Below are 26,773 nucleotides of genomic sequence, written 5' to 3' on the forward strand. Positions count from 1 at the left end.
AAGGGTGTCCACTTTTGAGTGACAGGTGGATTCCCGCTGCAGTAGTCATTAGTTATCATTAGCCGTTTGTCTGCTGTTTGTTAGCTGTCACATTACCTCAGCTCATTGCCTGACTGTAAAAATAAATCAATCCGGGAGTGACGCGCTGCCAAAATGGCGACGGTCGGCCACGCCCACTTTAGGTTTCAAAGACGGTCTTCAGAAACCTACGGGTGACGTCACGGAAGCTACGTCCATATTTTTTACAGTCTATGGTGGCAAGGCACCGGGGTGGATGAGATCCGCCCTGAGTACCTCAAGTCTCTGGATGTTGTGGGGCTGTCTTGGCTGACACGCCTCTGCAGCATCGCATGGCGGTCGGGGACAGTGCCTTTGGGATGGCAGGCTTCTTTTTAAGAAGGGGGACCGGAGGGTGTGTTCCAACTACAGGGGGATCACACTTCTCAGCCTCCCTGGGAAAGTCTATGCCAGGGTACTGGAGAGGAGAATACGGCCGATAGTAGAACCTCGGATTCAGGAGGAACAGTGTGGTTTTCGTCCAGGCCGTGGAACACTGGACCAGCTCTATACCTTCTACAGGGTGCTGGAGGGTTCATGGGAGTTTGCCCAACCAGTCCACATGTGCTTTGTGGATTTGGAGAAGGCATTCGACTGTGTTCCTTGCGGTGGCCTGTGGAGGGTGCTCCAGGAGTATGGGGTCTGGGGTCCTTTACTAAGGGCTGTCCGGTCCCTGTACGACCGAAGCAGAAGCTTGGTTAGCATTGCCGGCAGTAAGTCAAACTTGTTCCCGGTGCATGTTGGACTCCGGCAGGGCTGCCCTTTGTCGCCGGTTCTGTTCATAATTTTTATGGACAGAATTTCTGGGCGCAGCCAGGGGCTGGAGGGTGTCAGGTTTGGTGACAACACAATTTCGTCTCTGCTCTTTGCAGATGATGTTGTCGTGTTGGCCTCATCAAACCAGGACCTTCAGCATGCACTGGGACGGTTTGCAGCCGAGTGTGAAGCGGCTGGGATGAGAATCAGCACCTCCAAATCCGAGGCCATGGTCCTCAGTCGGAAAAGGGTGGCTTGCCAACTTCAGGTTGGTGGAGAGTTCCTGCCTCAAGTGGAGGAGTTTAAGTATCTTGGGGTTTTGTTCACGAGTGAGGGAAGGATGGAACGGGAGATTGACAGACGGATCGAAACAGCTTCTGCAGTAACACGGTCGATGTACCGGTCTGTCGTGGTGAAGAAAGAGCTGAGCCGCAAGGCGAATCTCTCGATTTACCGGTAAATCTACGTTCCTACTCTCACCTATGGTCATGACCGAAAGGACAAGATCCCGGATACAGGCGGCCGAAATGAGCTTTCTCCGCAGGGTGGCTGGGCGATCCCTTAGAGATAGGGTGAGAAGCTCGGTCACTCGGGAGGAGCTCAGAGTAGAGCCGTTGCTCCTCCATATCAAGAGGGGTCAGCTGAGGTGGCTCGGGCATCTGTTCCGGATGCCTCCTGGAATGGATTGTTTTATTATTTTATAATGTTTCCTGGGGTGCCCTTATAATGTTAGTATGTTTTTTAGATCTAAAGTTGTTATAATTTAGAAATAAAAGGCATATTTCCTAGCCTGATTTCATCCTCTGATTTGAACACTGGTTTGAAGGGGCGTGTCTGCTGTGAGACTTCAGTGTAAACGCCCACTGCTGTGATTAGCTGCTGAGAGACTTCAGAGTAAACGCCCTCTTGCTGTGATTGGCTGACATGCTTGCATATGAAATATCTGGCATTAAATGTAGAACTATCTGGAAAACTTTTACCATTACAGCTTTTATACGTTTTTACTATTACAGCTATCGAGATTAACGAATCGTGAGAAGTTTAAGTATTAAGATCTATTCCCATCACATAAAAGGTTGCAGTGATGAGCATTGAGCAGATGACAGCCTGTTGATCGCGTGAATTAAGATCTTATCACTGCAACGCAGTTTCTGCGAGAAACGACGTGAAGTTGAGCATTTAGTCACTGGCTTGATTTACTGATGCATAAACAGTATTGAGACTTTAAGAGAAAGATTATCTGTCTGAACTTGAACAATTACGCATCAAAAATCCACATAACCCACTGGTTCTCCAGAGGCTCGGATGAAGGAACTAAAAAAATACTTTTGTGTTCATTTGTACATCCAAACACTGAGCAACTGCCATGATGTCTCTCGAGGAAAAAACAATATCGCGCTGGATCTAGATAACACAGTGTAAATTATCGTTAATAAAATCACTACTTACCGCTTGCGGGAATATAACGTTAGTTGAAATTGCCCCCTTCGTCAGTATGAGACGTTGAGAGAAGCCTGGCTGCTTGATATTGTTCCAGGTTAGAAAAACAGTCCGTGGTGAAATGGGCAGAGCAAACTAACAACTTCGAATTAAACTGTAGCGGTATCCTATTATAGATAGATAGATAGATTATAGACAGATCTGCCATTTTCCCTATGATCCTCGCTTGTTTGTTCACCTGCAGAACTTCCGATGATTCGGCTGCGCAGTTCCGCCTGGCATTGAGCATAGGCTGGCATATGCAAATTTTTGGAGGCGTACATATTAATGATCCTGACTGTTGCGTCACAGTCGGTGTTATGTGGAGATTCGCCTGTTTTTCCGGGGTGTTTTTCAAAAACAAGATTTAAATAAGAAGGAGAAAACTATGGTGTTTGAGACTCACTGTATGTCATGTCCATGTACTGAACTCTTGTTATTTAACTATGCCCAGATAAATTCAATTTCACATTCTAGGGCACCTTTAATGTCATCTCATTGTGACACTTTTTTAACATAGGCTATGCGTTCATAGAGCGAGCGTTTCACTGATTGTTTCCATCTTAACGGAAGTTACACCCATAATTCGCGCAAAGCGTCATGGAGCGTAGCAATAAGGTGGATAGAAACAAATATTAATAAAATCAAACAAACATTCAAGCCGGGGACCTCTGGTTGAGTTGACACGGAATGACCCTGCTTCACGTTTTACCTACGTTGAAGCATAATGAGTCATGATGAGAAACTGTTAAACTTGCATTTCCCCATCCTCCTCTTCTCATTACTAAAAAGACACCATATCTGGAAATGTGGTCGGTCTTCCGTTCTCTCAAGCTTAAGAGATGAGCAATATGCTGATATTATTTTTGCTGCTAAATAACTTGTTTAATGTAGGGTTTACAATTTGCATAATCTCTGCCTTTAACAAATTCAGCCTTTAACCCTCTGGGGTCCTTCGGGTCAAAAATGACCCGAAGCGTTTAAATAAAAAAATATTAAAAATCGTAGCTTCATCAGAATGGTCCGAAACTTGGTGACTTTGTTGGTACTTGGTATATGAACACCCAAAAAAATTGGGGACAGGATTTGAATAGTCTAAGTGGCTGTAAAAAAAATAGTCACACTCAGGACATTCGGGTCAAAAATGACCCCCATAGGAAATGAATGGGAAATTGGCAAAAATGTGACAATACAGAGTTTTTTTGTGCGTACAATCTACAAATCAGCCACGATCCAGAAAAAAAGTACACAACAGTGAAGGGGTGAATCTATAAAACATCAAGAGTGCAAAACAGACACATCCACACACACACACAAACACACTTTTATACACATACACACTAATAAATTCAGATTACAAACATCTGTTTTGAATTTTTAAAAATCACAGCTTCATCGGAATATTACGAAACTAGGTGACTTTTATGGTATTAGGTATGTGAACACACAAAAAAATTGGGGACAGGATTTGAATAGTCTAAGTGGCTGTAAAAAAAATAGTCACACTCAGGACATTCGGGTCAAAAATGACCCCATAGGAAATGAATGGGAAATTGTCAAAAATATGAAAACACAGTTTTTTTTGCGCATACAATCTACAAATCAGCCAGGATGCAGAAAAAAAGGACTCAACAGTGAAGGGGTGAATCTCTAAAACATCAAGAGTGCAAAACAGACACATCCAGACACATCCACACACACACACACAAACACACTTTTATACACACTAATAAATTCAAATTACAAAAATCTGTTTTGAATTTTTAAAAATCACAGCTTCATCGGAATGTTACGAAACTAGGTGACTTTTATGGTATTAGGTATGTAAACACACAAAAAATATTGAGGTCATGATCCAAGCATGCTAAGTGGTCGTCACACTTCTGCTCTTTGGTCAAAAATGACCCCATAGGAAATGAATGGGAAATTGTCAAAAATATGAAAACACAGTTTTTTTTACGCATACAATCTACAAATCAGCCAGGATGCAGAAAAAAAGGACTCAACAGTGAAGGGGTGAATCTCTAAAACATCAAGAGTGCAAAACAGACACATCCACACACACACACACACACACACACAAACACACTTTTATACACATACACACTAATAAATTCAGATTACAAAAATCTGTTTTGAATTTTTAAAAATCACAGCTTCATCGGAATGTTACGAAACTAGGTGACTTTTATGGTATTAGGTATGTAAACACACAAAAAATATTGAGGTCATGATCCAAGCATGCTAAGTGGTCGTCACACTTCTGCTCTTTGGTCAAAAATGACCCCCATAGGAAATGAATGGGAAATTGTCAAAAATATGAAAACACAGAGGTTTTTTTGTGCATACAATCTACAAATCAGCCAGGATGCAGAAAAAAGGACTCAACAGTGAAGGGGTGAATCTCTAAAACATCAAGAGTGCAAAACAGACTAAATCTGTTCAGGCAAAAATCACTAGAAATCGCAAGCCTTTCTACAGAGAGCTGTAAATCCACTAGTGGTAAAAATGTGCTATTGCGTGATAAAAATGCTCAATGTGTCCACCAGATGGCGCCCATCTCATTTCAAAAATTGTTTTCATGAGGCCTAGGCTTGACTCTAAAATGAAATTCAGCTTTAATAAAAAAAAATTAAAATATATATATATATATATAAATTTTCCATTATATTCAATGGGAAAAAATGGGTCATAATTATTGCATAAATATTAATTATAAATCATAAAATTCTCTCAAAACACCAAAAAAGAAAAGAAAAAATATTATTAAAAACAATTTAAAAAAAAAAAATGTGTTATTTTTTTTATATATATTAATTTTGCCCTCCGGGTCATTTTTGACCCGAAGGTCCTGAGTGTGAGTGTTCAATGAAGGACCCCAGAGGTTAACAAAGTCTACTTGCAGAAAATTATAATTATTCAATTCTATCAATATCAATTCTATATTAAGTTCTAGCAATATGCATTTAGTTTTTAGCAGTAGGCTAGTCCTGTTAAAAAAATTAAAAAAAAAACTCAGCTGGATTCTTTAATTGCAGCTATGGATTTCAATTTGTGAACTACAGGTACATTATTTACAGGTACAATTTTATATATGACTTAATTTATCTAATTTATCTTAATCTAACTATTTAATTACAAATGACAAAAATAACAATTTCGTTGCACAAAACAACAATACTAGAAAACGTACTCGGTTACTAATGTAACCTCGGTTCTCTCTAGAAGAGGGAACGAGTATTGCGTAAGGTTAGCTTACGCATCGGGAAAGTCTTCTTTCTTCGAGATCTGAAGCCAAAAAATTATCCTTAATTTTGTATACATTGTCAACGCAGTGCAGCAGCCGACAGACCTAGGCAGGCTGTATAAGCGTGCTCATTGGCTGCTCGGCGGCAACTGCTTAAGCCTATCGGTGAGCGCTCTGAACGCGGCAACCAATGAGGGCGCTTCGCGCCCTCCGCACCCTTCTAACCGTCAGAATGGGTGTGGCCAGCGTGTATATATTCAGCGCTCATAGGCTAAAATTCTGGTTTTCGCAGTCTGAAGCGCAAAAGCTCGTGGCGCGACACGGCAGGTTACGCAATACTCGTTCCCTCTTCTAGAGAGAACCGAGGTTACATTAGTAACCGAGTACGTTCTCTTACGAGAGGTCTCTCGTATTGCGTAAGGTTAGCTTACGCATCGGGAACCCTTTGTCAACGCCGTGTGCGCCGAGCATCCAGCCCATGAATCCCAGGGAAACCGGGGAAAACACTCTGCTGGGAAATGTGGCCGGTCGGAGAGACGGGCCAGCGCAGTACAGGCACTTCATGCAGCATATGAAATAGAGCGGCACGGCCGGTCTATAAACATATAACAGTACAAACAGTAGGGCCGGCAGAGCGAGCCCATACAGTACATAAGCACTCATAAGGGTAGGAGAAAAACGACATAGTCGGTCTCACATGAAGGGAAAAATTCCCGCGCGACAGAGAATAATACGGGCGGCCAGCAGCGCGGGCCAGCACCGACAACAGCGCGTAACGGGAAATAGGAAACAGAGCGGATCAGCCGGTCTGAGTCAAACACTTCACCCTGAGTATAGTACCAGAATAGCGCCAGCATATGAACGTAGTCTGCACACGAGAAATGGGCAGAGCATACATGTCACTTATGCTGACAGTCTTTTTGCCTGTAGGGCAGGAACTTCCAGGTTATAAAACCTCACGAATGTTGATGGGGAGGCCCAGCCCGCCGCCATACAAATACCGTGATTAGAAATTCCGCTGGACCAGGCCCACGACGAGGCCATGCCTCTAGTGGAGTGGGCTCTGATGCCCAGAGGGCACTGCAGGTGTCTGGAGGCATAAGCTGCTGCTATCGCGTCCACTATCCACCTGGACAAGCTCTGTTTCGAGGCGGCAAGACCCTTGGTGCGTCCGCCGAAGGAAACAAAGAGCTGCTCTGAACGCCTGAAAGCGGCGGAGCGCGTGATGTAAACTCTCAGCGCCCGGACAGGGCATAGGAGGTTATCACTGTCCCCACTGTCGGATGCTGGCAGAGCCGAGAGGGACATAACTTGTGCCTTAAACGGGGTTCCAATCGCTTTGGGGATGTAACCGTGTCTCGGTCTGAGAATGACTTTCGAGTCATTCGGCCCGAACTCAAGACATGCAGGGCTAACAGATAGCGCGTGCAAATCACCCACTCGTTTGACTGAAGACAGAGCTATCAGAAAAACGGTTTTAAGCGACAGATACTTTAGATCCGCGGATTCAAGCGGTTCAAAGGGAAAAGCCTCTAGGGCCGCTAGGACCAAGGACAGATCCCACGAGGGAACCGAGGGGGGCCGCGGGGGATTCATCCGTCTAGCTCCTCTGAGGAAGCGGATAATGAGCTCATTCCTTCCCATTGCCCGGCCGCGCGTCGTCTCAGCGAACGCTGCAATAGCGGCCACATATACTTTGAGCGTGGAAGGGGATCTGCCCTTTTCCAACAGCTCTTGTAAGAAGGAGAGCACCCGCGGGACCCCGCATGCGCGCGGATCCAAGTTTTTAGTAGCGCACCATTTAGAAAACACCGACCATTTAGACGCGTAGAGCCGTCTCGTGGAGGGGGCTCTCGACTGTGTGATCGTGTTCACGACCCCTTCTGACAGGTCAACGGGTATCCGTTGATCACCCATGCATGCAGCGACCAGCGCTCTGGATGGGGATGCCAGATCGATCCACCGGCTTGGGAGAGGAGATCCTTTCTCACCGGGATCGGCCATGGGGGTGAGTGCGACAGCCTCACTAGCTCTGGGTACCAAGTTTGGTTTTCCCATCGCGGGGCTATAAGCAGCACTGAGTGGTGCGTTTCTCTGATCCTCGAAATGACCTGTGGCAACAGGGAGATCGGAGGAAAAGCATACAGCGGGAGGCTGGGCCATGTCTGGGACAGCGCGTCCTCGCTCTTCGAATAAAACTTCGGGCATTGAGCATTGTCTTTCGACGCAAAGAGGTCGATTTCCGCTCTGCCGAATAGGCGCCAGAGAAACTGGACTGTCTGGGGGTGCAGAGACCATTCTCCCGGGGGAATGTTGTCCCTGGACAGTCTGTCTGGACCGACATTCAGGTGGCCCGGCACGTGCGCGGCTCTCAGCGAGCGCAGCGAGCGGTAAGCCCACACGAGAAGGCGTTCTGTCAGCCTGCACAGATTCCTGGATCTGACACCGCCCTGTCGGTTCACATAGGATACCACGGACGTGTTGTCCGAGCGGACTAGCACATGGTGATCCCGTATGAATGGGAGGAAGCGCCTGAGCGCGTTCTCGACCGCTATCATCTCCAAACAGTTTATGTGGAGGCATTTTTCCCGGTCTGACCACAGGCCAAAAGCCGGTTTGCCCTCGAACAGAGCGCCCCAGCCTGAGGTGGAAGCGTCCGTCGAGATAACTTTGCGGTGTGAGATAGCTCCCATTGTCACTCCCCGCTGGAACCAGTCGGCCGCTAACCAGGGCTTCAGAGCTGAAACGCAGCTCTGAGTCACTCTGATGCGGATACCGCCGGAAGCCCATGCTCTGTGAGGCACTCGGGCATTCAGCCAGCGTTGTAGCGGGCGCATTCGTAAAAGACCCAGCCGAAGCACTGCTGCGGCTGAGGCCATACAACCTAGTAACCTCTGAAATGTTTTGAGAGGTACGGTGCTGCCCGGCCGGAGGGACGCGGCCAGGCGTCGAATGCAGCGCGCGCGCTGTGTCGACAGGCGGGCCGTGTACTGGTATACCTGACCGTCGAAGGCGAATCTCAAGAATGGCCTGTGACGGGGTATTATCAGGATCTGAAAAGCACGCGTCTTTTAAATCGAGAGATATAAACCAGTCCCTCGGGCGAATTTGCGCGAGAATTTGTCTGGTTGTGAGCATTTTGAACGGTCTTCTCATAAGAGCCTTGTTCAAACGTCTCAGATCCAAAATTGGTCTGAGAGCTCCGTCCTTCTTGGGAACGAGGAAATAACGGCTGTAAAAGCCCGACTCGCTCATGGAAGGGGAAACCGGTTCTATAGCCCTTTTGCACAGAAGTGTAGCTATTTCTGCTCGAAGTAGATGTGCTACTTCCCCATTCACTCTGGTCTCGATACGCGCTTGAAAGCGCGGAGGGCGGCGAGCGAACTGCAGAGTATAGCCCTGTTTTACTGTGCTTAGCACCCGTTCTGATGCGCCTGGAATAGTTTCCCACGCTTTTGCGTGTGCAGCCAGGGGCAGAATGGCCTCCGGGCTCCGATCGCCGCGCATCGCGGGCTCGAGAGCTCGAAACGGAGGGGCGGGCGCGGCGCGCGCGCTCTTGGTGCTTAGATACGGCGGATCGCACGCAGCGATAGCTGGCCGTTTTACACACAGTGTCCCGGTGGCTTTAGACGGGGAACATAAAGTGTGAGGCGCGACGCGCGATGGCGGCGTCGGGGGCGAAAATGTTCGTTAGTATGTGTGAGCGCTCGAGGGCGGGCACAGGACTTACATTCAGGGGCGGGCGCGGCGCGCGCGCTCTTGGTGGTTAGATACGGCGGATCGCACGTAGCGATAGCTGGCCGTTTTACACACAGTGTCCCGGTGGCCTTGGACGGGGAACATATAGTGTGAGGCGCGACGCGCGATGTCGGCGTCGGGGCGAAAATGTAGTTAGTATGTGTGAGCGCTCGAGGGCGGGCACAGGACTTACATTTAAAACATGACCGGTCGTGCGAGGCCGTGTGACAGAGCGGGCAGTGAGTAGGTGTGGGCACGGAGAAGTGGACACGTGACCTACTTTTAACACTAAAGCGGCTTTTGCCTGCTTCATGAGAGTGGGCTCTGTGAGAGACACGGGATGTATAGTGCTTGTGTACAGGGGTGAGCACAGAACGTGGGCACATTCACTGTACTAGAAACACATACGGCGTCAGCCGTGCAACCAGACATATGCTCTTTTGACATTTTTCTGGGTTGCCGTGAGAACGGCGGATGCGCGCAGGCGAGCGGGTAGATACCGGCTCGTTGACTGCGGGGTAAACAGCTGCAGTAGCCGTGGCAACGGGGACTGACAGCGTTAAGCTTCGACGGTGGTCCAGCCGCAGGGCTGCGGGATTTAACCGTCTTTTCTTCTCTCGTGTTTAGACGCTCAAAAATACTCGAGCACCCTGAGAAGGTGTGGTGCGAGAGGCGGGTTCGCTTTCTGTAAGTAAGAAAGACTGGCCGCGAGCTCGGAGAAGCAAGCAGCATAAATTTTTATCTTCCCCGAGAGCTGGGATCGAACGCGGATCTCTCGCATGAAAGCGTATGATTCTGCCACTGAGCCACAGGGGAAACACATAAGCTTTCAGTTAGCGCGAGCATATAAAAAGCGACCTCATGTGTCGCGTCGGCGTTTGTTTGCAGGCGTGCGTGTGTTTAAAACAGGCTCGTTTACTGCAATAGTAATATTTCCAGTCGCCTGAACTTAAGAGGGGACTGAGAAATGTGTGAGGATTGGCGGTTGTCCAGCCGTAGCGAGACTAACACACTCTCTTCTCTTTTCGCCGGCGAGTGAGGCGCGCACGCTGAACGCTGCTCGTGACCGTCCGCTTTGTCATCCCTTGAACGGCGCAATCTGCGCGGCCCAACGAGGGAGAGAGCGGGCTTGTTTTCTGTATGTAAGAAAAACTGGCCGCGAGCTCGGAGAAGCGAACAGCATAAACTTTAACTGCCGCGAGAGCGGGGATCGAACCCCGGTCTCTAGCTTGACAGTCTAGGATTCCGCCACTGAGCCACAGGGGAGAATACATTAGTACTCGGTTAGCGTCATCATGTCTTGTGACGGCGTTTGCTTGCAGGCGAGCGTGTATTTATAACAGGCTCGTATACTGCAATAGTAACAATTCCAGTCGCCTGAACTTAAGAGGGGACTGAGAAATGTGTGAGAATGGAGGTTATAGTCCAGGCCACGGCGGGACGAAAACACTCTGTTCCCCTTTCACCGGTGAGTGACGCGCGAGGACGGAGTAGCTTTCTTGTAACGTAAAGAGAGCTCCAAGACCGTCCGCTCCTGCCATCCCTTGTGAGCGGCGCAGTTTGCGCGGCTCGAACAGAGGGAGAGGAAACTCGCTCCGAGACCGTCCGCTTCTGCCATCCCTCGTGAGCGGCTCAGTTTGCGCGGCTCGAACAGAGGGAGAGGAAACTCGCTCCGAGACCGTCCGCTTCTGCCATCCCTTGTGAGCGGCGTAGTTGCACGGCTCGAACAGAGGGAGAGTACGGGTATCTATCACATTCGCCTCATCTCCTGACGCGGCGGCGGCGCGGGCAGAGCCGGCGGTTGAGCGGCCGGGAGGGAGAGGGCGAGAGAGAGCTCGAGGGAGAGGTTCCGGCGAGCTCCTCAGTCACAACAGTCTCCGGTGGTCGCTGCGAGCGGCGCTTCTTATTGCGCGGCCCGGCAGGGACAGGCGGAGCGACAGCTTGGTCGAAAGCTTCAAGTCGAGCCCGCAGGGTCGACATTGAAAGCTCTTCGCACTCGGAGAGTGCGGTGGCGGCGTGCCCGCGGCCCAGGTGGAGAGCGCAGAGAGGTGGCGGTCTCCGTTGCTGAGCGGGGCGCGGCACGAGCCGCAAAAACGAGGCGTTTTTACAAAAACGCCTCGTGCTCTTTTAGAGTACACACAGAAACAGTAATAATGTAAAGGATATGTCGCCGGATAGCGTAGCAGGCACGGATGGCTGAAGGCGGCGAAGACGGCCGGCTTCTTCAGGCGCTGTCCTAAGCTTGCTGGTCGCTGGTTTCAACGGCGGCGGCTCTCAAGATCCAGCGATGCGAAGAGCGTCGCTGAAGACAAGAAAATCAGAATTTTAGCCTATGAGCGCTGAATATATACACGCTGGCCACACCCATTCTGACGGTTAGAAGGGTGCGGAGGGCGCGAAGCGCCCTCATTGGTTGCCGCGTTCAGAGCGCTCACCGATAGGCTTAAGCAGTTGCCGCCGAGCAGCCAATGAGCACGCTTATACAGCCTGCCTAGGTCTGTCGGCTGCTGCACTGCGTTGACAATGTATACAAAATTAAGGATAATTTTTTGGCTTCAGATCTCGAAGAAAGAAGACTTTCCCGATGCGTAAGCTAACCTTACGCAATACGAGAGACCTCTCGTAAGAGAACCCCTACAACAAAAGCACAATGTAAAAGGATCATTAAAAAAAAAAAAACCTTTGGTTTCGGAAAAAGTCCCAGGCAAGGTTTGACACAAATCATACCCTCTTGACAAACTAATCAGACAAATTGGTTTAAAGAAATGCAGTTTACTTTCATAAGTAACTTTATCTGGTTAAAACCACCATGAATATCTTCACAAAAGAAGCTTGACTCTGATGAGTTTGAGGAGCTAATGTACAGCAAGTGAAACAAAACATGATAGTTATATAAAAAAGTTTGAAACCTCATGACCATGATTAAATTTGTGGAAAAGAAAAAGGAAGCCTCACTCACACTTTCCTCCGCAGTAAAACCAGCAAAGAGAACTGAAAACTGACTTGCTAAACATTCTTGTCAGGGAAAAAAAAAGCCCAATGCCTACACTTGTCAAATCAGCAAATCACTTGATCCATCCTAGTCATCTAGGGATTCTAAACTCAGCTTCAGGCTAGAAAGTTTATTAAACCAAAATCAGCTCGAGTTAGGATCCTCACAATTATGAAAACAGTGTGAAAAAACAACAGGGTTCACTTAATCTGTAATAGCGTGCTGTTTTGATTGAAAGCATGTGGATAAAAAAAAACCACCCTAAAACATTGGGCAAATGATTAATTTAAATAATGATGTAGAGCACCACACTTTAAATATAGGCGAATGATATAACTGTTACACATTTATTTAATCTTTTTGTTAAGGAACTACCTAGGTTATATAGAAGAGCATTATATTGAGTGTGTTATAACAACAATAAGAGTTTATTTTGGTCAGATTTTGACGTGGTTAACGTTAATCAGTGAGATTTGTGCTAACATGCTAAAAGATTGCTGGAACCAGAAAAAAATACTCTATCATTTTCTATTTAAGGAATAAAACATTGTTGGTACAATTATGGACTGTAAGTGAATAAAACACACTATACCACACAATATATCTAGTTTAAAAGCGCTTCATGATTTTCTGGTTCATGATTAAAATGGTCTGTAGCGCGCTCGTTTAGCCGCCTACCTTCACACACCCGCCGGAATAGACCCGACAAACTTTGGCGTGCTCAGCTGCAGTCAGACAACCTCAATCCCTTTCCTCCTCAGCAAACTGGGTCATTCCACGAAACAGCACTTGAGGCTCACACGAAAAGAGCTTTGGGAGCGGAAAAAGACGACTGTGCTGCCCTCAATGCGACCTCGCGAGCCACTCACGTAACGCGCCTGTCACTCACCTACTCAGCGCTCCAGCGCGAACTAGCAGCACCGCGATTTTAGAGTCTAACAGCTTCCGGTGTCGGGTGGAATCATGGGCCGCCACTCGACAAAACAAAGGTCATTTGGCAAAAAAAAAAAAAAAAGAGCCTGTTGATATTGATATTAAATTGTCAAAATCAGAAGGGAAGAGTCTAGTGTGGAAATAGGTGATGGAATTATGGCAATATCAATGGTATCATGAAAGTAAAGGAAGACATCTATGATTCAAAATAAAGTAGGCATTGTAAGAGAGATGACAAATAGCAGGAAAGAACAAGTTATAATAACAAGACTTAGGATTGGGCATTGTAAATTAAATAGACCCATACACAAAATAAATATATTAAAAAAATATATTTTCAGGATATATTTTGGAATATATGCAAATATTTGAAATTGGCCCAATAAATATATTTCATACTTATATTTCATATATTTTTGTTATATTTCAGAATATATTTCAATGTATTTGGAATATATGCCACATATATTTTTGACACTTTTGGGGACCCATACAGAAAAAAATACATTGAAATTCTGAAATATAACAAAAATATATGAAATATAAGTATGAAATATATTTATTGGGCCAATTTCAAATATTTGCATATATTCCAAAATATATCCTGAAAATATATATTTTTAATATATTTCTTTTGTGTATGGGGAACTCTTTATGTTAGGAAAACATCCCACAGGTCAATGTGATGAATGCCAAGAAGAGGAAACAGTCAGTCACATTTTTATGTCATGTAGAAAATTTACACAAGAAAGGCAAGAGTTGAAACATAACTTACAAGAAATTGGTATAGGACAGTATAATGTAAAAAAATGTATTAGAATGTGGAAAAAGTGAAAAAGGAAAGAAAAATTTGTTTTATTTTTTAAAGAGGACTGGACTGGAAAGACGAGTATAAGTATGAAGTGGCATGATAATTGACAGCAGATGGCAGTAATGCAGCTTTATGGATGCCAACTGCCGTAAAACACCAAAGAAGAAGAAGAAGAACAACAAAGGTCATGATAAGACGTACTCGTGTAATACAATTAAACTGTGGTTAAATTACTTAGCCTAATCTCAATCTTAATCTAAATATGCATCCTTGACTTTTGAATTCAACGCACAAGAATCCGCAGATAATTTACATCTTCCACACTAACACAAACATGAACACTACGAGCATGACCATTCACTTTGTATGAATTAACTTTCAGAAATTAGCCGACATGAAATCTAACGTTTTCAATATTGCAGCTGCAAGACAAAGTACAAGGCAAACAATACAAGACAAAGCTCAGAATATCACAACCCGCGCAAAAGGTCCATATGCAATCTGATTTACCTTTTCAGCAGACAGATGACAGCATGTTTATGGTTAAGAAATTGTGTTTCCCTTTCGAGAGCAGTAACTTCTACATTGCGTCAGCTGACGCTGCAGGAACTCCTCCCTTCTCCACTTTTGTTGAAATATTATGGGCTAACACCAGCTTGGAGCAGCTGGCCAATTGTCGCGAAGTATGCAAATACTGACAGGCAGTATAAAATGCATGGGTGCGACAATTGCGTCAGAATCTCTTTCTTCACGCTGTCATCGTTGAAGTTGCACCTGAGGACTAGTTACCTTTTCTTCCTCGCATTCGATGGCTAACCTTTGCAGGATTTGTGCGGGCCCCATCGACCCGCCCCACACCTATGAGTACTGCACCGCCTGCCTGGGCCTGGCCCAGGCCCAAGCGGCCTTCTTGGACTCCTTGTGCGTGCACTACGCCGACCTGCCGGTGCGCACTTGAGAACCAGGAAGGGTTTTTGCTATTACGGGGTCGAGGCCCACTGCCGCCAGCGAGCAGCTGGTGGGCCCTCTCCCACCCAGAAACGACGGTGAAGACGAGGCCTGGGACCATAGTCCTCTGCCGTCGCCACGTTCCACCAGTCCTTTTCGCGGACGCGCTGGATAAGTCGAATTCCTAGGTAACCCTAGTCGGGCCGCCGCCAGGCTGCTTCGAGGAGGAGGATTCCGTTCTTCCACGACTTCCACAAGCATGTGGTAAAGTCGTGGTCTGCACCCCAATCGGCGCGTGTCCAAAGGGACGAGGCGGAAGCCCACTGCTCTGAGCGCATGCCCCCCGTCGAGGAGACCGTCATCGTGCATCTGTGCCCGTCCGTTCGTCTCTGGGCGTCTTGCAGTTCGCGGCTCATCTGTCTGAAAAAAGATAGGCTCCAATCACTCCCTCCGGCCTCTTGGTGACACAGTGTAGTCAGTCACTGAGCATTTCTCTGAGGTGCAGAAACGTGAAGGCTATGAGTCACGAATGTTGCCCGTCGCTCGTTCCAGCCCTCGTCGAGGTCTCTCTCTTCGTCAGCACCTCGTCCCGCCTAAGATCGACTGAGCAGTCTCTCTTTAATGTTACACCCTTCAAAGCACAGTATGTTTCTCTGCCCACTTATCTGCTGAGCTGTCATCCTCTCATGACGCTGATGCTCAGAGCGCTGTTTGCCCTGTAACAGGGCTTTGTGGATGTATGTGAATCGCATGGCCGCATTCCTTCAGTCGAGCCAGCTTTTTGTGTCCTTTGGTTGCTGTACTAAGGGAAAGACATGAACCATCTCAAAACAGAGACTTTCTCACTGGATTGTGGACGCTGTCGCGCTGGTTTACACTTGTCGGGAAGGTTTGTCCCCCTAACATGAGCTCATTCGACAAGGGCTGTTGCCTTTTCGTGGCCCTGGTCTAGAGTAATGTCTATCCAGGATTTATGTTTTGCTGCTGGCTGGTCTTCTCAGAACACCTTTGCCAGATTTTACAAGCTGAATGTACCGTCTGTGGAGTCTCAAGTGCTTTTGTTGAGTTAAGTTCCTTACTCATGTATTGTGAACTGTTCTAGTTGTACGCAGTGGTTACCGCTATGCTGACTCTGTGTATATGGCTATAGTGTTTAATACAGCTGTCACCGCTACCACCCTTGACACTGTTTACTTTCATGCTTGAGTGCTTATTGTGTTGTGTCTGCCCTGGATCAGTGCAGCCTTCACTTTCATTGCATTGTATATGCAAATTTTAATAGTCGGAGCTGATGTTTCATTGGTCTAGTTCCGCCTATCAAATGCGAGCACTCCTAGCGGCGCAGCTATTGGCTGACTGTCTGTTTCCTCCGTGGCTGTGTAGCTTGGCCCCGTTTTTCCGGGCTTATATTCACTACTCTCACGGCGGGATTTAATATGGTTCCCGCAGCGTCAGCTAACGCAATGTAGAAGTTACCACTCTCGAAAGGGAACGTCTCCGGTTACTATCGTAACCTCGGTTCCCTGAGAGGCGGGAATGAGACATTGCGTTAGCCGCCATGTTTTCAACAAAAGTGGAGAAGGGAGGAATTCCCGCAGCATCAGCTGACGCAATGTAGATGGTTCAAGGTTCAAGGAGTCTTTATTATCCCCGAGGGGTAATTCATTGTGCAGCAGCATGTGACATAAGTAACACACAGATTATACAAAACAACAACCATACAATCAGTAAAAAACAAAATAAATACATACTACACAGAACTCACATTGACTTATTAAAACAACCTAGCAGCAGGGACAAAATAGTTTTTATGTCTGTTTGTCCTGCATTTAGGCAGACTGAATCTGCGGCCCAACGGCAACAAAATGAAGCATGCTGTTAGGGGGGTGACTTGGGTCAGCCAGGACTGATTGGCCTTCTTGAGGGTCCTTGTCTCATATACAGAATTTAAGTCAGCCAGAGAGTTGTGGGAAATTTTACCACATTAACTATATATTGCAGCCTATTCTTGTTTTTAAGTGTAAGGGGCCCAAACCAACTCACAAGGGCACCTGTTACCACCTCTCATAGAACCAAGGTTACGATAGTAACCGGAGACGTTCACCTGGATGTTTAACAACAGATTTTTAAATACTTTTAATAAAGGTGAATGTCATTGTCATATTGTAGTGATTAAAAAACAAACAAACATAAAACAATAAACTTCAATCATCTTCAAGAAACCCTTTTCAAGACAAGGACTTCTTGCTGGACAGAGAGTTAAAGCAGGGACCCCCTTTTAGTCTGGCCTCTAGATGGCACCATAATGTTTTTGTTTTTTTTATCTAATTCAATTTAATATTATGCAATTGCTTACATTTATATGCTGTTAAAATAATTATTATGAGTCATATGTTTATACATAACATTTACATTTACAAAGAAAAAATTAGCTCTGGTGGAAGTTAACTTAATATTGTTTTATAACAATTAGTTTAAGAAATCAAAAAATAATTGGCAGACACCTCGTGCCACAGACAAACCCCCTATAGGGTCAAGAACTCCTGTTGAAGACCCTATGCTAATAAGTGAAACTATCATACTATAGTATAGTCCTGTCATTTTATGAAAAAAGGTTGAACAAATTGCAACAGAAGCAAACTCAACTGATTTTGTATCCTCAATATGTCCTGAGTAAGGACAAAAAAAGCCCAGAAGAATCCCATTAGGGGAAAGTTTAGAAAAAGCCCCAAATATTGCCTATTCATACACCTATTCATTCTTTTTCTCACGTGAATAGGGTAAAAATTTTTACCTTTAGATATCACCATGAAAATTACTGAGTTGATTACTTACATCAAGACAAACAAAAAATGCATTACAAGTTTTTTTTTAAATTGTTTGTTAACATGGACAAACGGTGCATAATCTAATTACGTATGTGCTAATTTGCATAAATACCACAACAGATCTAAACATTAGGTATAGCCAGGTGAAAATGTCTTGTTGAATCTTGTTGACAAATAACAGTAAAATACTTAATGTTAAGGTCTGAATGGAACCCATTTAGGCATGAGCATTAATACATAGAGGCAGGAAGATGTACTTTAAAAACCAGCCTTTATTAATTTTTAAGAGATGGGGTTTGGGGCTGGGTCCGTGGGACTGTTTCTGGGGGACGAGTCTGAGGGAAGAACAGGAGACAATGGTAAGGAGAATGGAGAAGACAAAAGGTAGGTAAAATAAAAAGTGAATCCCCAGAAACAATCCCACAGACCCAGTCCCAAACACCATCTCTGCAATAATAATTAATAAAGGTTGGTTTCTAAAGTACTTCTTCCTGCCTCTATGTATTAATGTTCATGGGTAGCCTAAATGGGTTCCATTCAGACCTTAACAGTAAGTATTTTACTGTTATTTGTCAACAAGATTCAAAAAGACATTTTCGCCTGGCTATACCCAATGTTTAGATCTGTTGTGGTATTTATGCAAATTGGCACTACATAATTAGATTATGCACCGTTTGTCCATGTTAACAAACAATTTAAAAAAACTTGTAATACATTTTTTGTTTGTCTTGATGTAAGTAATCAACTCAGTAATTTTCATGGTGATATCTAAAGGTTAATATTTTTACTCTATTCACGTGAGAAAAATAATGAATAGGTGTATGAATAGGCTATATTTGGGTCTTTTTCGAAACTTTCCCCTAATGGGATTCTTCGGGGCTTTTTTCCCCCTTACTCAGGACATATTGAGGATACAAAATCAGTTGAGTTTGCTTCTGTTGCAATTTGTTCAAGGTTGACCCCCATTTTGGCTTAAAGTGACTGGACTAGTAGTATACGGAAGTATTAAGAACATATGCTATGTATTTCATTATGAGATTGATAATGACCAGTTTATGGTCTTGTCTTGCAGTTTGGTTCAGTAGTAGAATTTGTTTTAATTTGTCATTTACTTCAATTACCCACACAACATTTTGTTTAAAAAAAAATATCTGTGATATCAGCAGATCAGGCATCCTCAAATTAAACTATACTACAGATGTTGACTGGCATGTTATAAAATTGTTAATAAATGGAAATGTATAGGAATCTGAACGATCATTTTAATGTTAACTGTGGACTAGTTAAATAGTTACCCATCTTATTCTCAGATTAATGGCGGTAATGATGTTGGCAATTTAATTGTTTCAGATTGAAAAGTAAATAGTTCTATTCTATTCTATTCTATTCTATTCTGCGCATGGGACTTTTACTGTAAAATTCCGCCATAACTCTGCGTCGCTCACTTTGCGTCGCAGTTCGCTAAAATATTCGCAGTAAAATGGCGCTGTCTGGAGGGGCGGATAGAGGATCTCACAGCATGGATAAGAGCATAACACTCCCTCCGGATGAAATCTTCCGCAATTTGGAGAACGCCAAGAGGTTCGCTATAGATATAGGTATCATCACAAGCAAACTTCCACTCTTTTTCTGTTCTTGTTCGCAGTACAGTCACTTGTGGAGTTTGGACGTGGCAGAGTTTGTTGGGCAGGGCTGTGCTCAAACCTGTTAGCGCGTGCTGCTAATCTGACAGTTCATGTGAGAAACATCATCGAACGTTTATAATGGAGACGTCGAGGCTGTAGATATCAACTGAATAATGTTGATTATAGAAATAAACCCGAACGATGAGATCTGTATTTGTTCTTCTGGACTGCAAAGTGCAATCATCATCATCATCATCATCATTATTATAATTGTCAATAGTTTTTGATGGACTTTAACAGTTACCCCTGGTGCAATGTGTTAATAACAGAATGATTATCGTATACGATAAGGTTAAGTAAGTGTATGCAAATATAGAATAAAGAAACGATTTGACCTCATCTTATCTGACAGGTGGCTCTTTGACAAAACTGGCCTATTATTCCACTGTTCAGCACAAAGTTGCCAAAGTCAGGTCATTTGATCATAAAGCGAAGGTAAGCTTGCAGGTAAGATTTTCTAATTTAACCCCATGACATACTAGGGTCCTTTTGTTTGGAGACAAGGGAGGGAATATCAGAAATTTGGGAAATTAATAGACTATTAGAAAAAACTACTTAGAAAAAAGTAAAACAAAACAAATATGAATTAATGTTAAATTGGATAATATTATATAAATCAGTCATTTATTTCAGCCCCTGAAAAGCTTCATTAATCAAGTGTATACACACAAGGTCTCTGAGCACTTGCATCTAAAATATACAACATGTATCATGAATAAATAAGAGTAAATGTAAGAATTTAAAAAAAAAGAAAATGGAACAGTATAAATGTATGTTTGCATTATGTACTTTTTCAACATAATATTTCAGAGTAAACTGTAAAGAGAATAGTGTATGTTAAATGTCTGTTATAGATATGTATGGCTTCAGGTTAGGACCTGTTTTTGTTTCTGGATGTTTTGGCGCTCAGTGCTCTATACCGCTTACTAAAGGGCAGGAGTGGAGAGATAGTACCAATTATTCTTTTAGTTTTACTGATTGTCTGATTTGGTGACCAAGGATATGCTGACACCGCTGTCCCTTTGTCTAAAAAGGTTTACGTTCATCTCCACTGTTTTAAGTGTGTTCAGCTGCAATAGATAGCTATCACCACTGTCAGTTAAGTTCCTGCTTGATGGTGTAACAAATTAGCTCAAATAGGAGATATTAATAGTTAATCATAACTTGGTGTTGAAAGTAAACTAAACTGACTGTCTACAAATTGGAACCTTGCATTAGATCCCAGTCTATTAAGGTATTGCAGGAGGTTGTGCATTTCATGTTAACTGCACAGGGTTCTAATAGTCATACCTTAGTTTATTTTTTATTTATTTTTATTTGTGTATGAGTGACTATTAGAAACCAACAGTACAGCGAATTTGTGACCACCGACAACTTAATCCCTGTCAGTGTGAACAGGACTTTTAGCATGGCACGTATATGAAAGGGGGAAATTCAGGTAAAAAAGTGAGATGAGAAGGGCCAGTGTCTACACATTGCTTTGCAGGGCCGTGCACATACCTTTTGAGGGGCATGTGTTGAAACTGAAAAAAGGCACCCCCCTCCCTTTTTAATTTTTTTAAATTTATATTAAGATTATTTTGTAAGTCTACATAAAAGGTCACATCTTCATGACAAATTCAATAACACAAAATAATAGTCTCAAAAGCTTTAGATTTATTCACTATTAATAACAACCATAATAATAATATAGATAATATAGATATACAGGGTTTCAGGACTGGTTTCAGGACTTCTTTAGTCCTAAATGGCTAAAGCCCTAAAGCCCTAAAAAAAAACATGTTTTACTACATTTATACATGTAAAGACGAGCGAAGAGTATAGAATAGGCTACTATAGATTCAAAAATTAGCTAGATAGTGAATACGTGCATATTAATAGCCTTTAATTAACCATAATTTAATATTATTACCATAACATGATTAAATGTTAATAAATTAAGTGTATCTGCAGCAATCATAAATCAAAGAAGAAATTTCTTTGAAATATATCTAGGTGACGAGGATCAGCCTCAGTCGCTTATGATTTTCTGATGGTAAAAACAAATTATATGTTGTTGTATTACTTATCGATATATTGTTAACATTTTACAAAACTCAAACTCAAATGGCGTCAGTTTGGTTTGAAATGTGCTGGGGACAGAGACGCATTCGGAAGTGCATTTTCAGAAGTGCTGGGTACAATGACGCATTCATTTTTTTTTCTCTCTTTCGCGCAGGTTATGTTTTGAAAGACGATGTCCTGTAGCTCAGGCACGGCTCCACTTTTCAACAGGCCCACCCAAAACTTAAAAAAAAAAAAACAAAAAAAAAACAACCTTTTACTATATTCTATTCTAATTTTGTCAATAATTATTAAAAAAATCGCCAATAAGCTCATAATTTGTGCTAAAATAGTGTTTAGTTTTAAAAACCATTTTAAAAAGCTGGTTATATTTTGATGTTTCTGCGCAAGTTCAGCAGACAGTGAGGTTCGGGTTTGTTCCGATCAGAGCTCGTGAGTGGAGAACGCATTTCTGAATATTCCGCTCCGCTCGTTCATTACGCAGGGTCGCTTGCTCAACCTAGATGTCCTGTTGCCTGGTTCGAAAATATGTGGAATAAGGGCTGCTTCCGACTAAAAGTTTTTTTCCTAGTCGAGTAGTAGGCTAGTTGTTCATTTAAGTCATTCGTGGACAAATCGCCCCTTTATATTAATTTAATTACTTATATAGCCTACAGGATAATGAGCTTACGTAGGCTAATATAGCCGCACTCAAGCGCACGACCGCAGGCATAAAGCTTGCCACAAAGAACCGGTAAAAGTAATGATTGTGAATGCATCTAAATGTGTCTAAATACACTGTGAATGTGAATGTGCATTATACGCTGAGTTTCGGTTCATTTATGAGACGAACTCCAGTTCACTCGCCGGCGCCTCCATGTCGTGATTCTGCTATATTTACTTCTTATTTATTAAATCCAGGCAATTGGTTCATGAAACATTGATTAAAATTAAGATATAATTAATACAAAACGAAATTTACTTTAAAGAAAGGCAGCTGTTCTGTTTGAGGTCTCTGTGAAAGTTTTAAAGCAGTTTTTTAGTGCCGCTTTCAGAGCGCTCACGTCCGTAACCGAGAACTGACACGTTGTTTTTTCCCTCATAAATGCGAACAGGGAAAATAAAATAAAATGAATATTATAATGTTTATTTGTTGGGTCAGACAATGATTACCACATTCTCTCTCATATTGCTCCTCACAACCACTGAAAACGGTAAAAAAAATCGAACCAAAAGTCAAATTAATATGGACGGAAGTTAAAAGTGGTGGGTACAAAATGACTCATGACGAAATCTGGTGGGTACGCGTCCCTATATAGCCTATATAGACATAGTGTTTAGTAATTATTCAAACAAAAAGATCTTTGTTTACCCTTGCAAAACTTCATTCAGCTGCTGTCTGCTTGTGCGGCTGCTGCGGAACTTCAGTTCTATCAGTCAAGATAGAGGAGGCAGAGTTATCAGGTTTAATGACAGTTTGAGGATCGAACAAGATTTACACAAGCTCTTTGTAAGAACTTTCATTGGCTAAATATTTGTTTAAATAGACAGACAGACATAAAGGGTGACAAATAGCATTGATTTATAAAAAAAAAAAAAAAAAGGCAGAAAGGACATGAGCTCTACCTGTGCACGTGCCTGTTGCTTTGGTTTCGGTGATTGTTTTTAACAAGTTCACCACCAATCAAATTAAGGATAATGGGTATTTACAATGTAAACATTTCAGACATCATCTCTTTTGGTAATGTCCGAATCGTTCAAAACACAGAATTATTTGAGTTAGCTTGGTTTTTAGGCTCTGAGCCCACCACTATCAGTACACTTTTTTTTTTTTTTTTTTTTGTGTTTACTCAGGATTTTACGAAAAAAGGTGACTGTTAATAATTAATAGTTATTAATCATAATAATTAATTGCTGATCAAAAGTTTGTGGTAGAAAATAATGAAATACAAAATATTATTTTTTTTTAGGTAGTGAAAATAACTTGATGCTGACATGGCAATAACAAATAAGAAGATAAAAAACTCTATATTTTGTGGGTATTATTTATACTATATAACTTTATACTTGGTTTTAACACGTTATTTAGGAAAAAGTCATGCAAACAAAGACATTTTAGCACTGGTTTCTTGTTGATTGTCTTGTTGAACAAATGCAGAAACACTCACCAGTGTGAACATAATAAAGTAATGATTGCCTAATCAGTAGCTACAGTAGTAATTACTGCATAGGATTATACACATCCTCAGTATGTGTGAGAATAACCTGACAATGGATTTACCTATATTAATTTCTCTCCATGAGTAATCACTTATGGCATAGTTATAAGTGTCTGACATTATGGATAAGTACACTATCCAAATATATGCTTGTCCATCTGTTATTAGAGTGAAACTTGTCTTGGAATGTCATGTTTTGAAAATAAATCTGGTTATTTTCTAGAATCATGTTGGTTAAAACATTATATTTGAATCTAGTTGTAATATTATATTATACATATTATATTTAAATTATGGTAGCACTTTACAGTAATATTTTGTATGTAAACATTAGTTACAACAATAATTATACAGTTATAATTATCATTTATAATAAATATAATTATTGTATTATTAATTGAAGTCTTATTCTTGTCATTTTACCTGTGGATGTCATGTCTATTTAATCATGTATTATAATTTTTTATTTTTACTGGTTTCCAGGAAACAGATGGTGACCCTCTTTATGAGATATCTGTACAGGAAGAGATTACTGCCCGTCTTCACTTTATCAAGTTTGAGAATGCTTACATTGAAACCTGCCTGGATTTCATTAAGGACCACTTGGTTAACACAGAAACCAAAGTTATCAAAGCAACTGGTGGAGGGGCGCACAAGTTCAAGGATTTGATTGAGAAAAAGTTGAAGCTAAAGTGAGTAGAATTTTAGAGCTTACTGAGAACAGCAATACAGACATGCTTTGAGTTCAAGGATTTGAATAATCAAGCATTTATTGTGTATTGTTATAATGGTAGTAGTATATATTTTTTTCTCTTAGAGTGGACAAAGAGGATGAAATGACTTGTCTGATTAAGGGATGCAACTTTGTTCTGAAGAATATCCCCCATGAGGCTTTTGTGTATGCCAGACACGCTGATTCTGAATTCCGGTTCCAGAATACACACCCGGACATCTTCCCATACCTGCTTATAAACATTGGATCTGGAGTCTCAATAGTAAAGGTACATCTTGCACTGGGTCTACATGTCTTTGTGACATTGACACACTACACGCACACACACGCACACGCACACACACGCACACACACACACACACACACACACACACACACACACACACACACACACACACACACATACAGAAATGCTAAGTTTGTGGAGTGTGGACTGTGACTTTCTAAAGGGAGCGTCCATATGTTTTTTTTTTTTTGAAGGTTGAATCAGAGGACAAATTTGAGCGTATTGGTGGCAGCTCTATAGGTGGTGGAACTTTTTGGGGTCTTGGAGCTTTACTCACAAAAACTAAGGTGGTTCATTTTGTGAATTTTTACTAGGAATTTCTGTTTATTCTTTATTTTTCATGCACTTACTTATTTTGAATTTCCATTCCCATTCTCCGTCTTAGAGGTTTGATGAACTTTTGCAGTTAGCTTCCAAAGGACAACACACAAATGTGGATATGCTTGTTAAAGACATCTATGGAGGTGCTTATGGGTCCCTGGGTTTAACTGGTGACCTCATTGCAAGTAGCTTTGGGAAATCAGCCACCACAGACAAAGGTAAAGTAATGATCATGTGCTTTGATTGTAACAAGAGGCAGTTTATTTTATGATCTGTTTTCCTCACCCAAGAAGAGTCATTTGACCCTTCACCCAGTGGGCAGTGTTATTATTGTCAAAAAAAGCCAAAGGTCTTTGGTTTCACAAAGGTGTGTATGAGGGAAATATAACACAGACCTGCAGTGGTCTTTTTGAAGGTCTAAAGTAATATAAAAACAAACAAGAGACCAGCAGAGTGTTTGGCTGGTGAATATGCCACAACATACTTAACATCTTTATTATTACATATGCACTGTTTAGCACCATGTATTTAAATTAAGGAATAGTTTACTTGTAGGGTTTTTCCTGCTTTCCTGACAGATTGGGTCGACTTAGCCAAAATTTTGAATGTTTACAACTCTCATGCCCCTCCCCCACTACCAGCGAGCACCCTCCCATCGAGGTCGTGCTCGTCAGTGCGTGTGCACCAGATTTTCTGTGAACACCATGGACTCGGAGGTAGGCTGCCCTGGCTAATCTACCCATAGATAGCAATAACCGAGGAATTGGAAGCTTGTTAGTAGATTTTCTCTCCGCCATCACACTTGGCGAACTTCAGGCGTGTCGTGTGCATGTCGTGTCAGATCTCCCACCCCCCTGCTCTGATTGGACCCATAGACTGTAAAAAAATATGGACGTAGTGTCCGTGACGTCACCCGTAGGTTTCTGAAGAGCATTTTTGAAGCCTAAAGTGGGCGGAGCCGGCCGTCGCCATCTTGGCCTTGCGTCACTCCCGGATAACAGAAAATGGGCAAAGAGGCTGAGGAGCCTGGCTATCTGAAATCATACCCACCAAGCTCGACGTGATCGAGTTAGCTCAGGCTGGGGAGGTAATGCTATAACGTTATGCTACTGACAGTACCAAGTCTGCGACTGCACAGGGCCTCGCGCTAAAGTGACAGTTGATGATGTAAAGCCAATTAAAAGTTCCTGTTTTTGCCCTTCGAAATATTATAATAGTTAAAAGACATGGCTACAAGTGAGACTGTGTATCGTGATTCTGTACTATTCTGCTAGTTGAAAATGTATTATGCAGTAACTTAATATTACTCTGAGAGAGTGTGTGTGACAGTGATTTATGTGCATAACGTTACATGTCAGTCACTCTTTTTTATAGTCTATGGTCCGTCAGCGCGGCATCGCTCGTCAAGTTCGTAGAGAGCTTATTCAATCCATTTTAAATTCGCCTCTCAAATGGGTTAAACCATAGATATATTGCCTATGAAGTTCAAGTAAATGCGCTAGAAAATCCACGCTCATTCAAGGATGTGCATTTATTGCATGGACGGAGAAAGCGCCGACACCTGCAGGATTTCACCTGACGGTACATAAGCATATTATAATTTATCTGTTTCGTGAGAGCAGAACGAACGAGCCTTTATTGACGTTTTTAAATCTGAAAACTCCAAAAAGCAACAAAATTGTCAGACATCCATTAGT

The 26,773-nt window shown here is 42.9% G+C and overlaps 2 protein-coding genes across 25 annotated transcripts in view; one reads left to right on the forward strand and one right to left on the reverse strand.

The window, feature by feature from the left end:
- Positions 1 to 13,248, reverse strand: part of rap1ab (RAP1A, member of RAS oncogene family b) — a 119,417-nt gene extending 106,169 nt beyond the window's left edge. For 4 of the 7 annotated variants that reach the window (XR_013819696.1, XR_013819697.1, XR_013819698.1 and 1 more), the window contains exon 1: positions 12,948 to 13,239. The gene's annotated coding sequence lies outside the window, so the exon portion shown is untranslated. Of the gene's footprint in view, positions 1 to 2,262; positions 2,428 to 12,947 lie in introns of those variants that run through there. The other 3 variants (XM_079857535.1, XM_079857534.1, XM_079857536.1) reach the window with 3 other exon arrangements.
- A 5,989-nt stretch (positions 13,249 to 19,237) lies between these two features.
- Positions 19,238 to 26,773, forward strand: part of pank4 (pantothenate kinase 4 (inactive)) — a 116,268-nt gene continuing 108,732 nt past the window's right edge. For 3 of the 18 annotated variants that reach the window (XR_013819691.1, XM_079857496.1, XM_079857506.1), the window contains exons 1-6: positions 19,260 to 19,387; positions 19,827 to 19,921; positions 24,220 to 24,428; positions 24,554 to 24,737; positions 24,950 to 25,042; positions 25,141 to 25,294. Coding sequence is in view for 16 of the 18 variants with exons in the window: in XM_079857496.1 (XP_079713622.1) it covers positions 19,270 to 19,387; positions 19,827 to 19,921; positions 24,220 to 24,428; positions 24,554 to 24,737; positions 24,950 to 25,042; positions 25,141 to 25,294 (853 nt within the window). In the remaining 2 variants the exon portion in view is untranslated. Of the gene's footprint in view, positions 19,388 to 19,826; positions 19,922 to 24,219; positions 24,429 to 24,533; positions 24,738 to 24,949; positions 25,043 to 25,140; positions 25,295 to 26,773 lie in introns of all 18 variants that reach the window. The other 15 variants (XM_079857508.1, XM_079857510.1, XM_079857509.1 and 12 more) reach the window with 12 other exon arrangements.

This window comes from Squalius cephalus (genome assembly GCF_949319135.1).
Source record: "Squalius cephalus genome assembly, chromosome: 22".
NCBI lineage: Eukaryota > Metazoa > Chordata > Actinopteri > Cypriniformes > Leuciscidae > Squalius > Squalius cephalus.